A 15,852-nucleotide genomic window follows, 5' to 3' on the forward strand; every position below is an offset into this window, starting at 1 on the left:
CTTCACTTTCAGTCTGGATGTATCTTTAGGTTCAAAATGAGTCTCTTATAGACAGCATATGGATGGGTCCTGTCTTTTTATCCAATCTGCAACCCTGTGCCGTTTTATGGGAGCATTTAGGCCATTCACTTTGAGAGTGATTATTGAAAGATATGAATTAATTGTCATCATGTTGCCTGTGAAGACATTGTTTTTATAGATTGTCCCTGTAAATTTCTGTTGTATATCACTCTTGGGATCTTTCTCCTTTTATAGAACCCCCCTTAATATTTCTTGCAGGGCCGGCTTAGTGGTCACATATTCTTTCAGCTTCTGCCAGTCGTGGAAGCTCTGCATCTCTCCATCCATCCTAAATGAAAGCCTTGCCGGATAAAGTATTCTTGGCTGCATGTTCTTCTCATTTAGTACCCTGAATATGTCTTGCCAGGCCTTTCTGGCTTGCCAGGTCTCTGTGGATAGGTCTGACGTTATTCTGACGTTCCTCCCTCTGTACGTAAGGAATCTCTTCCCTCTAACTGCCCTTAAGATGGTTTCCTTGGTTCTAAGATTTGCAAGTTTTACTATTACATGCCGGGGTGTTGGCCTGTTTTTCTTGACTTTAGGAGGGGTCCTCTCTGCCTCTAGGACTCGAATGTTTGTTTCATTCCCCAGATTAGGGAAGTTCTCAGCTATGATTTGCTCAAATACATCTTCTAGTCCTCTCTCTCTCTCCACCCCCTCCGCGATTCCAATTATTCTGACATTGGAACGCTTCATGGTGTCACTTATTTCTCTGATTCTATTTTCATGGATTCTGAGTTGTTTTTCCCTGGCCTCCTCTTTTCCCTTTTTATCTATTATATTGTCTTCCAGGTCGCTTATTCTCTCTTCTGCCTCAGTTACCCTAGCTGTTAGGTTATCTAGATTGGATTGGATCTCATTGATAGCATTTTTAAGTTCTGCCAATTCACCTTTTATTTCTGCCCTTAGAGACTCTATGTTGCCACTAATTGATTTCTCTATTCTAGCCATTGTCTTCACAATTGCTAGCCTGAATTCCATCTCCGACATCTTGGTTATATCTGCATCCATTTGTAAATCTGCAGCATAAGTCATAATCTCTGAGTCTTTTCTGTTTTGGGGGCCCCCTCCTAGTCATTCTGTTGATGGGTGTTTGAGGGAATGTATAGAGTCCAAATTATTGACCAGAACCCAAGCAAGATGAACCTGTTTTCTTGGGACCTTAGGGTTGCTGGCCTCTTGTTTTCCCAGCCTGTCTTCTGCGGGAGGCGTCTGCTGCGCTATTACTCAAGCAACCCTGTTTGGGCAGAGTTGCCCTGTGCCCCTGTGGTGGGGGATGGGCTCAGTGGGAATCAGTTTTTGGGGCTTTTGTTCTCTGGCGCCTTTCCCTGGTGGCTTTCTGCGTCTCTTCTGTGAGTCAGAGCAGAAGAGACCGTTTCCAACCCTCTGCCTCAGAGCAGAGAGACCGCAGTCTGTTCTTCAGTGAGCTCTCCAGGCCACACCATCTCCGTTTCTGTCTGTGCTCCTACAAATTACAGCGTCCTGGGTTGTGCGCACCTTCGCAGCGCTCCCAGTCCTGCCTCCAGGTCCGGGCAAGTCTCTGCCCTTTGTGCTTCTAAAACCACCAGCCACTCCCAGTTCACATGCGCACGACTCCGCCGCTCCGGGTTTCTGTCCCGGGGGCTGCAGTTTGCAGGCGCGACCCTGCCGCTCCGGGTTTCCACCCCGGGGGCTGCCCTAAAGTCCCTTCCCCAGCACTACCGGTCTGCGAGTCTGTGCCCGTCTGTAGCGCACGAGGCTGTTGCTCACCGGCGGTGTAGGATCCCCATGGCCAGGCAGCCTCCCGCTGCCGTTATCCTCCGATATCTGCCTGCAGAATCACGGCTCTCCGCTTAGTACCTCAAAACCAACTGTGTGTGATATTCTGTTCGTAGAGATCCAGATCTTCTTACATCTCAGGCTGGTTTCGTGGGTGCTCAGAGTGGTCCGGTAGATATCCAGCTCAATTCCGGGTACCAGTTGAAAAAGGGTCCCCTACTCCTCTGCCATCTTTCCCCCTCCCCATTTATAGAAACTTTGAGAAAATTTAACAATATAGGATGAGGCTGTTTTCTGTTTTTTGACTTTTTAAAAATTTATTTTAGACTTTTGCTATACTAGTCAAAATGTCACACACGTGAACAAATCATACAACAGCAGTACACTGGATATAAAAAACCCATCTTTTCCTACCTCCCTTTTAAGTTCTAGTCAAACCCCCCAGAGTGTTACTCCTTTTTACTGCTCCTGCTTGCATTTTTCTGGTGCTTTCTTTCATAACTGTAATAAACAGCTAGTATTAAATCTCCAATTAAATTAGCATTCATTGAGCCTGTATTTTCTTAATGATAAAAAATGAGTAGCTAAATGTTTTTGTTAGTTGGTTTTGTTCATTTTGATTTAGGACTTTGTTTTAAGCGCGAGTTGGCAGCAGTTTTGACCCCACATTTTGTCAGCATGGTTAAAGAAGCCTGGGGCTATCACTGACAAATTTAAGATACAAACCTAGTAGGAGGCAAAGAGTAAATGGAAAAACCTGAGTGAGTATGGATGTAAAATAAAGGAATGTAAAAAAGAAAAATAAAGAGAAATGAAGTTATTTTATATTGGTGGTAGAGCAGAATAAATTCTGCATCAGTTCTGTAAGTTATTGATCCTGATTTAAAAGTTAAAAGATCAATAGGCAGATATACACATGCAGACATGAATTTTTCTACATAAATGTTTTTAAAAATCAAATTTGGATTAGAAATCTGAAAGAAGTCATTATGCACTACACTACAGGTCTTTTAAGACACTTTTAACCTAATGGAATGACATAATTATCAAAGGTTTTTAAATAAAATAACCAGAAGTTTCTTAATTTGCAGATTCTCTTGAAGAGAGAAAGGCATGCAGGACAAATGCTGAGTTACAAACCACAGAGGGATCTGAAGAAGATTGGTTTCATGTGGTCATCTGCGTCAGGGAATTCTACCCAGCAATGACAGTTTTCATTGGAAATAGAATTTAAGAATAGTTGAATCTGAGTATTTAGTCATCACACGGTCCACTAATGTACAGATTCACAAAGACATATACAAAAAGCTCATTAACCAAGTGATTCTGTAGATGAGCCAAGACCTTTATATCCAGATGTCATCAAATACCAGGCCCAATTCAGATGATAAGGGTGTCAATCCTTGCCCTTAATTAGGCCTTTTGCAAACATTCTATGCAACTTCATTATCATCATCTATTTGTCAGCAAAAGGAAAAAGAGGATAAACCAGAATGAAGTCCCCATGCTCATAGCAATACATTTCTGCTTGTTGTACAGAGCTCCACTGGTCTAGACCTGTAAGAAAGATGAGATGCAGCAAGAGATCCAAGCAGCTACTCAATGGTGAGCTGTATGCAATGAGATGCTGGAAGCAGGATGAGTGACAGAGATAACATAAGGGCACAGAGGAGTCCAACTTCGACAGGTGTTGCACAACTCTGGAACTCTAGGAAAGAGCAGCAGATGGACCAAACCGATGCATACTCATCAGGAAGAAGTAGCTGATTCTGAGCAATGGTATTGGCAGGTTATGAGGTGGAGAGACATTGTGGCATACAGCAACAGGCCGTGCAAACTGTGGTTACAGCCACAAACCAAAGGACAGTCTTCAAATGTATACAGTGCTGAGAGGACCATTGCTACATATCATTGGCTTTAAGGACACCCATGTTTATAGAGTGCTGCACTGTTAGTGTTGCCATCTACAAGTATTTGTTTTACTAGAAATGTATTCAAAATGGAATGACTATTTCAATAATTTTAGACCTAAAAATCCATATTTTGAAAATACCAGTGAATTCTAATAGGAAAACTTTTTTCTTTTTGGGTGCATATAGCTGTTTTTACCGTACAGTGCTTCTTTGGTAATAGCTATGCCCATTTATTTTTAAGCCATTACCATCTTTCCATTACATGGAGTATCCTGCTGAGTTTACAGACATAGAGTTAGAGATAATATTTGGTTTTTAAATACAGGACAAAATTAGGGAATGGCTCAAAAGGTCCACACTAGGAAGTCCATGTTGCCTTGGAAAGAGAAAACAGTGAACTTAAGAAGCTTTTTAAAAAGAAAAATTGTAAAACAATCCCTTAGGATGACTGTGGGCTTGGGAAGGGAAATGTTGTGGTTATAACTAAATGCTGAAGTTTTTTTTAAAAAATGAAAAATGAAAGGACTTTTAGAAATAAAATGAATTTATGTTGGGTCTCACTTTTTAAAGTCAATTTTCTTGACATTTGTTGAATTCGATGAGAGAAACAGCCTAAATTATAGCATAAAAACTTCATGTAAAATGTACAGAAGTACGTCTTGACTCTTGAGTTGTTGAAAGTTCTTGAATAAGACTAGTCACCAAGAGAAGATGTGGAGCTCAGACAAACAGTAGGCATTCAATAAATATCTGCTGAATGAAAAAACTGAGGTAACCTACATACAGTTCAAGAATAACACATAGATTGCAGCTTTACAAAAACCAAAGGCCATTCTGAATGAAAACTAACAAGGAGAGCTCAAAGAAAATGGGTCTTCTCCAAATTCTGGCTCTCTAGGTGCTCTAGGTTCCCTGAATGTGAAGGACTACTCATCTACTATGACTAATACTTTCTTCCTCCTTAAGAGCAGTTGGCCCAACTTTTTTCCCCTTGAAAAGGCCAACAAAGGGTATTCTGCTGTTGGTTTTCATTTCTTCCTTTGTCTAGGTCACCATGATGTGTTAATATCCTCCCCCTGGGGACACCTGGGTGGCTCAGTCGTTAAGCGTCTGCCTTCGGCTCAGGTCATGATCCCAGGGTCCTGGGATCGAGTCCCGCATCGGGCTCCCTGCTCAGCAGGAGGCCTGCTTCTCCCTCTTCCACTCCCCCTGCTTGTGTTCCCTCTCTCACTGTCTCTCTCTGTTGAAAAATAAATAAAATCTTTAAAAAAAAAAAATATCCTCCCCCTGCTCATGTTTCTTTATAGTAGAGAGGGTGTAGAACTGTCACTGCGAGGTTGGTCCTTGGGGATCAGACAGAATGTGCACTGCACTGGCATGGAAGGATGTACTATGGTATTCCAGGGATCATATGCCACCATGAAACAATGTAAGTCTAGGTGTTGGTGTTAGGTGGGACAGCCAGCAGGAATGGATGGAGCATGTGACTGCATGCAGGAGCATGCTAGGGGAATATGCCTTTAAGAATATGTTCAGAAGTCTGGTGTTTCACAATGATAACAAAGTTGTATACAGAAGGGAAAGGGTTGGAAAGTGTATGTGGAAGAAAGACAGTAAATTTTGTAGGTAGGATGTGGCTTTGTAGAGAGGGTGTGGCTTTGGTCAGGTTATATAACTGATGGTCTTTTTGAGTTCCTACAGCTTAGATATAAAGGTAAATTTGGCTTCTAACACAGCTGGTCAATAAACATTCTCTACCAAGCTACCTGGAGCTATAGCAAACTCCGAGGTAAAGAGAAAAGAGCACAGTCATACAAATGCAGAAATCAATTAGGGTCTTTCTGAAGGACTGTGTCCTGATTAATGAAGAGATTCCCATATAAGCATATCACCAACATAATAAATACATTAAAAATATTTATGACAGTTTTATATACCACCTGTCTTGGGAGTCAGAATGATGACCTGGGTGATTTTTTAAAGTGTCTTCTAGTCTGACAGGTTTCTGACATCATTCAATATTAAAAAAGGTCAGCCACCAAAAAGCTGTGTGGGTCTTACAGAGAATGATGCCTAATGTGTTATATCTGTGACTCTGCGGCCATACCCACACAAGGAAAATTAAGCAGAAACTTCAATAACTTATTCATTGCATTCAAAGAAATAAACCAAAACAGTCTGGGGTCAGTAATCAACTAGACATTTCTTTCCATCTCAATATTATAATTAATTTCTCTAACATTTGGTGTGTGTAGTCTCAGCACGTAACCATAAAGACAAATAACTATCTCGATTTGTGAAATCCCAGAGGCAAAACGAAGCCAATATCATTGTTGTGATTTGGAGAGAACTATGTTCTGAGAGGTGCTGATATAATTTTATTTCATCAAAAAATATTATAAACTATAAGGTAGGACTGACAGGGATTCTGTTTATATGTTGATATTTACATACATTAATAGCGATCATCCTAAACCAAAACTTAGTAGAGTCAAATTCAGGTGAGAAAGACCACTTATTAAAACCCTGCTTGTGATCACCAAGGAATATGTTTATTAGGATGAACTGCACATGCTGAGGTGCTGCTATTCTAATACTATTCAGCTGTTTAAAGATTCAGTCTTTCTAGTGGATAATGCACAGGTTTATTTCCCCCGATTCTTGCTCAAGAGAAGAATATAAACATTTTGCTTGGCCGAAAGAGCTAATGAATCCAAAATACTTTCAAAGATGATGCTTTCTGAATCACTGACAAAGCTAAATGACATATCTGCTTATTTGGTTTAAAAAAATCTCTTTAATGCGGCTGGCATCAATGATTCATAAAATTACTTCCGTTCAAATTTTAGCTCAGGGGCAAGAGCGAGATGAATAGACCTACTAAATAAAATCCTTGACACAGCTATCCACCTTTCCACTGTAAGAGAAAAAAAAATGACTGACTACCTCTAGCAGAGTTAGGTCAGTGCACTAAAATATAAATAGAGAGCACACTTTAATATAATAGAGTCAGCTGTTCTATTCAACCAAAGAGGGAAAAGTCAGCATAGGTGACTGGTAACTGGCATTTTTATTTCCTAAATTGCTTATCTGTCTCCTTGACCTGAGAGTTTCCAGGTTCTTTATTCTATAACATGAATACAGTTTTCCAAAACTGTGTCTTACTAATGCCACCTACAAAATGAAAGCCCATGTTGATACTATTAGGTATATAATCTTTCCAAATAATGTTTAATTATCTGACAAATCATTTCTCTGAATTTGTTTTATGCTTATTTTCCTTTAGTACGTCTTTAATACTTTTAAAACATCCTATTGTTACCATTCTTTTGTGGAATGGATTTTAGACAAGTGGCCAGTAGAAACTGTAGTTACATAGCCAAATTACAAAAATGAGAACACAAAACTGTGAAAGAAACTGAAGCAAAATTAATACTTCTAAAACAGCCATGAGACCAAAAAGAAGTCAAAGTATGTTTAGTATGTATGTGCAGAGGCAGTGAGATGTCCATAGAAATGTTGGCAATGACTCATTTATATTTCTAAAAGAACCTGGGCAACTCAAGTGAATGGAGGTCAAGAATATATTAGGAAAGGGCACAAAAACCTAGGATAAAAAGGCTGCCAAATGTTGAAACTCACTGAGACCATTAAAGGTTTTAAAAAATAGTCCTTTTCATACTCTATTCTTGAACATAAGCTGTTTTCTAGACATAGATACACATTTTATATTACCTTCTGACTGAACATTTACAATTTGATATTATGTCCCCAGACTGTCATTACTAGTTTAAAATCACAATGTGCTTGAATATCCTACATTTGTCTCTATTTCAAAACAGAGAAAAGAATATAATGTGAAAAAATTGACAAAATCAATACATATAATCAAAATAATAGTGTACATATAAAAAGAAAATTATTTTTGATTTTTAGAATAGGCCTACTTCCCAAACTTGTTAGTTATTTGAAACAATTATTTTTCTGATTTATATGGAACTCTAATCAGGATTTTCCATTTCTGATTTGATCATACCTTTCACATCTTCATCCTCAATTGTTGTATTTGAACTCTCAGTTGACTCCTGTTGAGAAGAAAACGTGTTAAGTTGCAAACAATGGAAAACTTCACTTTTTTTCTTCTTAAAATTGGCAAGTGATATATATGTCATGCAAAATTCATCAGCAAGCTGTGTACATATATTGACATGCAGATGGACAAATACATTATGTGGTTTTAACAGAAATAAAATGCGAAATGCTGCAAACATTTCAAAAAGGAGTACTCTGGTGGCCTACTCTGAAGCATGATAAATCTAGGTTATTTGTAGAAGCAGCCAAAGTATGCAACTTATTTTAAGAGCTCTGTGTGGCTGTATTTGGTTACAGTGCCCCATAAGGTGTGTTTTTTCTATATATTTATCATAAATTGAATATATTAGCCTAATGAATTTGACCCTTAAATAGAACAATTTCTCTTCCCAATTAACTAATCAGTAAGTAACCCCTTCTTTGTATAAGGCACTATATTAGGCACTGAATTCACAGCCTATTCGTCTTATTCCTGTGTAGAGACAGAAAGCATTTCATTGCATCATTTGATGAGGAAGCTAGGGGTACTAAGCTGAAGATGCTGAAATTGCTTTTAGCAAGAATTTCCATGTTTGTGATCAGTGCAGTGGAATTATATGAATAATTTACTTTCAAGGACAATTAGATTTTTCATCCATTTCTTAATTAGAAACTGGCTGTTATTGATAAGAAACCTGCTCCCATAATGGAAAGACAAAGCTATTTCTTTGTAAAACTACAAATGAAGTTGAAGATTAATAAGCACACTTAAAAGGACACTGTAACTACCAGTATTAAGATACAGTTTCTTAAAATGATTTGATAAATTTTTCCACTAATAATGTGCTAACAAAATATTTTCTAGCAAAGAACTTTGTTAGTATTCATAAGAAAAACACAATTTTCTACTTGTAATGATGAAAGGCTAGAGCTGAAAGAAATTGGAAACAAACTTCCAATCCAGAGCTATGTGCTCAGTGATGAAAAACAGATTTTGGAAAATGATGCAAATACCAATCAGTGTCCTTGTAGAGGTTCAAAAATCAAAAAAGCAATCAACTTATATAAATATCATATGTGATATTTAAGCCAAAGGGACAGACTAATTAAATGTGTATCCAGAGTCTCTCCATACACACAAAACCAAAGCAGAGAGTCTTCATGCGTTTCTTAACGTGACCTAGTGTTCAAATTTAAACTCAAGATGAAGGTAAACCCATGCACTGTAAAAGTAAACTAATTCATGTAAGCAAGAAATATCATGCAGCAACTCTTACAAATGATATAGCTAGAACTATTGAAGTATCCACTCCAGCTGTTATGCTTGGTCTTTCATTTGCTAACGATATTAAAAAACAATTGTTCTCCTATATGATGCTCCTGAGTACTACAAGTCTTTTAGGAACTTAAAATATTTTAAGTGTCATGACCATAAAATACATCTCATATTAAAGAATACTTGATTTTCTTATTTTAATGATTTTAATACTGATCAACTAAATGTTAAACCAGAGAAAATGTGTTTTCTAAGATGTAAACATTGTTGATAAGAGTAAGGAGAAATTAGACCCATGACTATATTTGATATTTGAGAAAAATCTGATGAAATATTTTTTCCTTCCCTTAGAGATACAATAAAATATGAGAATTAGTAAATTGGAAACATGGAATACGTTCAGAAAATGTCTCCTTTCATCCTATAGACATGTATACAAGTACTATTATTTAGTTAACATGCTACACAAACAATCTACAACAGACAGAAAACATTACAGTCTTCTTTCAGCCTAAGTGGTTAAATATCTGTTACTGAAATGCATATAATTCAACAAAAACAAACATTTCATAAGAATTGAAACTCCCTGATTATCCTCAATTTCATGCCAAACAACAAAAACACCACCAACAACAGGGAATTAACAGAAAAAGCACTATGACAACAGAATAAATAAAACTCAAAAGCAACATTAAATTTAAGCACCTATGAATTCATTGATTTTTTTAAAGACAGTGAAATGATACAGCAAGAAATTCTAAAATTTCATGCAGAATATAACTAAAGTACAATGCACAGACAGACATGGAGAAGAAAAAAAAAAAAAGGACCAGATGGAATTGCTTAAGATACACAGTCATCTTGACATAAAGACTTTGCTTAACCCGACTTTTATTGGTCATTCATTTCTCTTTCAAGATGTCATTCATTTTTGTTTTGAAAGAAATATGTGTACAATTCTAGATAAATTAGGTCCCCCCCAAAAAAAGTGTGGTAGAAAAAGGGTAAGAATTTTCTTTCCCATGTTTAGATAATGAATTAATTTTGCTTTGGATATTTGATGAAATGTGTAATCTTGTTAAAGCAAGATGATGTTGATTCTTTCTGAATACCTTGTTTCCATCAGGGTTGTGGATTACAGTAGTTTGGGGCTCCTGAGTGAGAACAAAATAGAGAAAGAAACAGTTCGCATTGGTAAGTACATTCTTACTAGTGTGAGGGACAGAGCAGAGTGAGCCAGCTGACAAAACTAAATAGTGACCAGAGCTTAAGCGATGTTAACCACTGTCAGAGGTAGCAGCTGACAAGATCACTGATGAAAGATCTCCCTGATGAGCCCATGAGATAGGATACCTCAGTACCCAGCAGCAGCATGCAAAAGACCTTATTCGTGATCAGTAAACAGACAAGGCTTTGAAGTTTGGAGACCTAAAGAGGCACTCACTGTTTCACAAAGTTCTGTAACAGAACTTCCTTTTCTTCTTTAGTGAGTAGGCTGTTAACGTGTGTCCTATAGAAAACGGACCAAGGACCCTAGAGATTAGAACTCTTTAAAATGATCTTGAATCCTTTGTGAGGATTTTTTTTCCGGTGTATCTTTGAGAATGGATTATGGTGTCATCACTATAGTTAGTAGTGTATAGTTAACACACAGATAAATACTCTGAAAAATCTAGAACATTGTGCCTTGCTTAAAAAAAAAAAAAAAAAGGCTATCCTAAAGAATGTATTTCAAAAGTCCATAAGCAATTCTATGGAATACTGAAAAGGTTCATTTAAAGGATTCTAGAACTAATCATATAATCACTATAATCTACTAAATGCTATGTTAATTCATACCTAAAAATAAATTGCAGCTTTATGGACTACATATACAGATTTGCTTGTAAAGTCATGCTTTTCCATGAAGAAAATATTATTATTCCTTCCTGCTTTCTACCAGAGAATTGAAGAAATATTCCTAAATGAAAATAACACTCAAATGACTGATGTTAAAAAAGATTCAGTGTCCATTGGCATGCTTGGCACTTTCATTGCATGATGTCTTGGTAACCGAGTTACTGCAGCCCACTGAAAGTTTTCTCCCACTATAAGCACTCTGTCCTCTAGGATCTCCTCTTCACCAGTTTATGCTGTAACAGTTAGAGAACACATTTACTGCTTCCCTTCTTCCTTTCCCTGGCTAGAGGTGTGATTGACATTGTTTTTTACTCATAGATAACTTGCTATCTTGATATGTCCTTTTTCCTTTAAATGTTTTTAAATTGAACCTTCTGGTTAACCCAAGTGAAATAATTTCCCTTAGTAGTTTTTTATTCATTTAAAATAACAGTACAGAGGACAGTAAAAAATCAGAAATATTTCAGAAAACCTATATCAAAATCTGTAATAGTTTGAGCAAACCATTACGGAACTCAGTACTGAATGCCAGTATTCAAATCTTGACTTATAACACTATCTCAAAGTCTTAAAATGATTTAGTTGTAAATAGTGTGAATTTGATTAAAATGGGCAAAACTGGCTTCCACTGATAATTCAAGGCTCTATGCTATAGATTTCATTCTTTGGATTAAAGTGAAACAGTGATCATTTAAAACACAACAAACAAAAAGCTCAAAATTACCCAATGCCTCTTTATCTCAAAAAGTGAGGTCTTACAAAGCCCTGCTGTCTTTTAATAAGAAGAAACGGGAACTCTGAATAAGGTCTACATTTACTGTTGTCTAGCAATCATCCCCTTAGCTCTCCTTGATGTCAATATTTCCATCAAGAAAGGAGGAAACCATTGTTTGCATAATCTAGAGCTACCATCAGAAGAAGAGCTAAGAGCAACCAAAGCGCATTCTACTGTATTTCTAAAGCAGCATGCAACAATTTCAACTACAGAGACCACAACTATCAGAATAATGTTCAATAATGAAATGAGATCATCTCATGTTAGAAACACACTGCTTGGCAACTACCTTAACAAAAAGAAAAAAGAAACGAACTTTTCTTATATCTTTGAAAGCAAAACAAAACCCAACAAAATAAAATACTTATATATGTATCTATATAGTGAAAGCAAATGAGAGAAACAACAAAAAACAATAAAGAACTTAAGAAGGGTTACAAAGAGTCCAGGTATACCAGCGCCGGGGTAGGAATATTTTCTTTGGGGCTGGTTACCACGTTGGCTTTGTTGTTTATCTGTAGGTATGCAGAAAATAGAAACAGAGATGCCTTAAACCCCTTGGTAGCCAATGTCTCTACACTGCAGCATGTCTATGTGGAGATATAGACATGAAAATAAAGATCCACTGAGGATGAACGTGAAAGACACCGTGATGTCTGACAGGAATGATACTCAATTCTAGTCTCCGGTGGTCACACACAGGCTAGAACTGTGTCTGTGACGGGAGATGACGAAACAGCCTTGGCCGCTTTGGCTGTGCCACACTAGCCAACAAAGAACTGCTTCAGTGGAGCTCAAATCAAGTTTCAGAGTATGAAATAAATACAAACATTTTCATACTCCTCAAGTTGGATTCTGTTCCCGGCTTCCAATTGTTTTCTGTTATGAATACATTCCTTTTTTTTTTTTTTTTCCATTTTATTCTTGATCCTGAAGTCACACATAGACCGTCTTTCTCTGGGAAGCCATCGTCACTTTGCTTAGTAGGTCAAAATTCAGATCTTCAAAACTTAGATCTTCTGATGAAATGCAGGCTTTATAATATATTTTTTAAGTGATAAGTCTGGGCCTCCTTTAAAAAACACATGTCCAATTATAAATGGGCAAACTGAATTCTTTACTATATTCTGAATGTAAAAAGACTTTTTTCACAATTGTTTGAGAGGAAAACACTGTGTTTTCTGTCAAAGTGTTACTACTTTGTTTTTCTTTCAAAGTGCTACTGTTGAAGATTGTGTTTGGTATATCATTCCTTTGCTTTAACATATTGGGGTTGACCTTAAAAAAAGATCATATCACAATGGAAGCCACGTGGTGAAAGCAATTCAGAGGGTCAGTAAGTATTATAATGGTCCATAGAGAAAATTCTTTGTAGACAAGTGGCAACTTGAAATCACAAATGAGTCTGGGCACTAAAGAATCAAAGACTAAACAGTAATAATCAACATTCATTTAAACTCATGCATGATAACTTACATTATGGTTACCAAACAGAGCTATAAATTAACATTCATTCTCTTGTACTACATTATCTAGGTATTTTCTTTACATATTATTATCTAAAGGAACACATCTCATAATTTTAGCATAAATGTTCTTAAGGGTCTCAAAGAGAAAAATATACTGCATAAAATAGATGAATACCAAATGAGTTTATAAGTAATTACACCAATTTTATTGGGACTTTCTAGGAGGGTTTTTTTTTTTTTCTTTTGTATTTTATACCTGAAGATCATATTGAAACCAGTACTGGGAAGAACATAGAAGATTAAAGAAATTAATTTAGGCATGTAATATTTTGCTTTTCTATTCATTCACATTTGTGTGATTGTTTGGTATCAGTATTATTTAATTAAGCTATATAACACTAAGCTCTGTGATATGCAGAAAAAGAGAAAACTCTGTGATATGCAGAAAAAGAGCACTCTTTAAATATTAAACCATCAATCTCTATTTTGCAGATGGTCTAAAATTTTTCTTTAAATAAAAGTGTACAGAATTTAACATCAAATTTGTGCAACAGCCAGAAAGAGATAAGAGGTAATGGAATCTATTAAAAAGGGATCAAAATTTAGTACTTCTGTTAGTATGAAATACATGATGAAAGAGGAGGGATGCACACACAAATAATTTCCTATCAGGAAGAGTGCGTGGCAAAACACAGCTGACTTCTTATCATATGATCAGAGGTACTTATAATGAAAGCACCACATATATTTAATATGCTATATTCAGTTTATATCAGAGGATACAAAAGTAAAAGAGGAATATACTGAGATACTTTTACTTCTGTTTTGAGAGAAGAGACTTGATTATTTTCTAGAATGGTTGTGAAGAACTGATTTCTTTCAGTGTAAATGTCACACATGCACACCTATGTACACGTACTTCTCTGCACAAATGTGTGCACACACATACAACACAAACCCCTACACACGTTCACACATAGGTACACGCATACATACACCACCAGGTCTTCCGATTGAGGGCCATTCTGCCTAGATTAGCCATGCTTTATTGTCAGGCATGGCAAATAGGAGTTAAATGAATATGAGACTCAACCACCACTATTAGTTGTGTTTAAATGTACAGTTACAAACTTTTTAAGTTAACATAGATAAGCTTAATGATCTTTTATTACTATGGGAAGTCTTTTGAAGGTACTTGCAATATTAATTAGTTGAAAAATAATAGCAGAATTTTTTAAGTAAAAGACTAGGAGGACTTCTTTTTTATTAAAGAGTCAAATATTAAGTAGGAGTTAAACTATAAGCTGTCTTTTAAACATATAAGAACTCTGGCACTTTTGTTTATGAAATGTAGTTAATTTATGTTATGGAAGCTTTTTTTCTTAACAAAACTAAATCAAACCAGATATTTAAGTGATTCACTGAATTATTGTTATGAGGCATGGGGAAGATATTTTTATTTCTCAGGTGTTAAGTTTATTCAGTTTTGAGGTTAATAAATGTTTCCTCTATAAGGTGCTTAACTAGGATAGGTCCATTGTATGCTCACTTTCACACTATTTATAAACTTCATGGTAGATACATTATAGTGTATCTGAACTAAAAATAATCTATTTTAATCATGATCATCACTTAAAAATAATCCTAGAGTATCCCTTCACTTATCATTAAACAGACATTAACTATGTCATGATCTCTTCAGTTTCAAGAGAAAACTGGACTCTGGCCTTATAAAAGATCCTTTAATAGCATATGGATAAAGGTATGGATAAAGTTATAAAGCATATTTTAAAAATCCAATTTCAAAGATAAACAGTATTATGTGAATGTGGGTACTGTGTTTTGATAGTTAATTGACACTGACATGTAATGGTCCTACACTTTCTCCACTTACACTAACTTAGGTAAATAAGACTGTTTTTATTCCTAAGTGTGAATTTTCACAGGAGGAGAAATCTGGCAGATAGAGATCCTCACCATCATCTGAACACTCGAACTGGACTTCCTTTTCTGAATTGACCAGTCAAAGAGAAAGGAAAAGAAAAAAATATGACCGGTTGAATTTTTAAAGTATCAAAGCATGGAGCACAGAATAAATTTCTCTTCAAAGAGAAGCTATAAGTCGTCTAGAAGAAAAAAAGTTCTGGAAATGTTTCTTTCTATATAAGGATAGTAGTAAAAATAAATATCTCTATAGGAATTGTGACCTCTACATCACTGAGAGGTACAGAAAAACACAGAGTGAAACATTTGGAAAATTTAAAACATCACATTTCCACCAATGTAACATTGGGAAAAAGGCAACATCAACTGTCATTAATGAAACTGAAACTGAATAAATTAAGCAGAAGGAAGAGAACATTACAGGTTGAGGAAAGCAATTGGTAAAAGGCAAATGCCATCCTAATGGGAATCACAAGTGCATGGTAACCACAGCTCTGGAAATTCCCAAATCACACATAAATAGGAGGTGAAGAAATGATTGGTCATGAACATAAGAAGTGATAAATGATTTTCTATGTTATATTTTCAAAATAAACTGACCACCTGACTTTGGGTCAAGTTCAAATGTTAGAATATTAACTAATTCCCAAGAATGTTGAAGTGTTCATGAGGAATGTATGCATCTGC

The 15,852-nt window shown here is 36.1% G+C and overlaps 1 protein-coding gene across 17 annotated transcripts in view; it reads right to left on the bottom strand.

The window, feature by feature from the left end:
* The window catches only part of CAMK2D (calcium/calmodulin dependent protein kinase II delta), a 323,991-nt gene that overhangs the window by 38,218 nt on the left and 269,921 nt on the right, over positions 1-15,852 (bottom strand). For 5 of the 17 annotated variants that reach the window (XM_032401065.1, XM_032401063.1, XM_032401064.1 and 2 more), the window contains exons 14-17: positions 15,199-15,231; positions 12,208-12,267; positions 10,191-10,232; positions 7,768-7,816 (exon numbers count right to left, since the gene is read on the bottom strand). In XM_032401065.1, coding sequence (XP_032256956.1) covers positions 7,768-7,816; positions 10,191-10,232; positions 12,208-12,267; positions 15,199-15,231 — 184 coding nt within the window. The remainder of the gene's footprint in view (positions 1-7,767; positions 7,817-10,190; positions 10,233-12,207; positions 12,268-15,198; positions 15,232-15,852) is intronic. The other 12 variants (XM_032401068.1, XM_032401067.1, XM_032401066.1 and 9 more) reach the window with 3 other exon arrangements.

Source organism: Phoca vitulina, unplaced genomic scaffold (assembly GCF_004348235.1).
Source record: "Phoca vitulina isolate PV1807 unplaced genomic scaffold, GSC_HSeal_1.0 scaffold3, whole genome shotgun sequence".
NCBI lineage: Eukaryota > Metazoa > Chordata > Mammalia > Carnivora > Phocidae > Phoca > Phoca vitulina.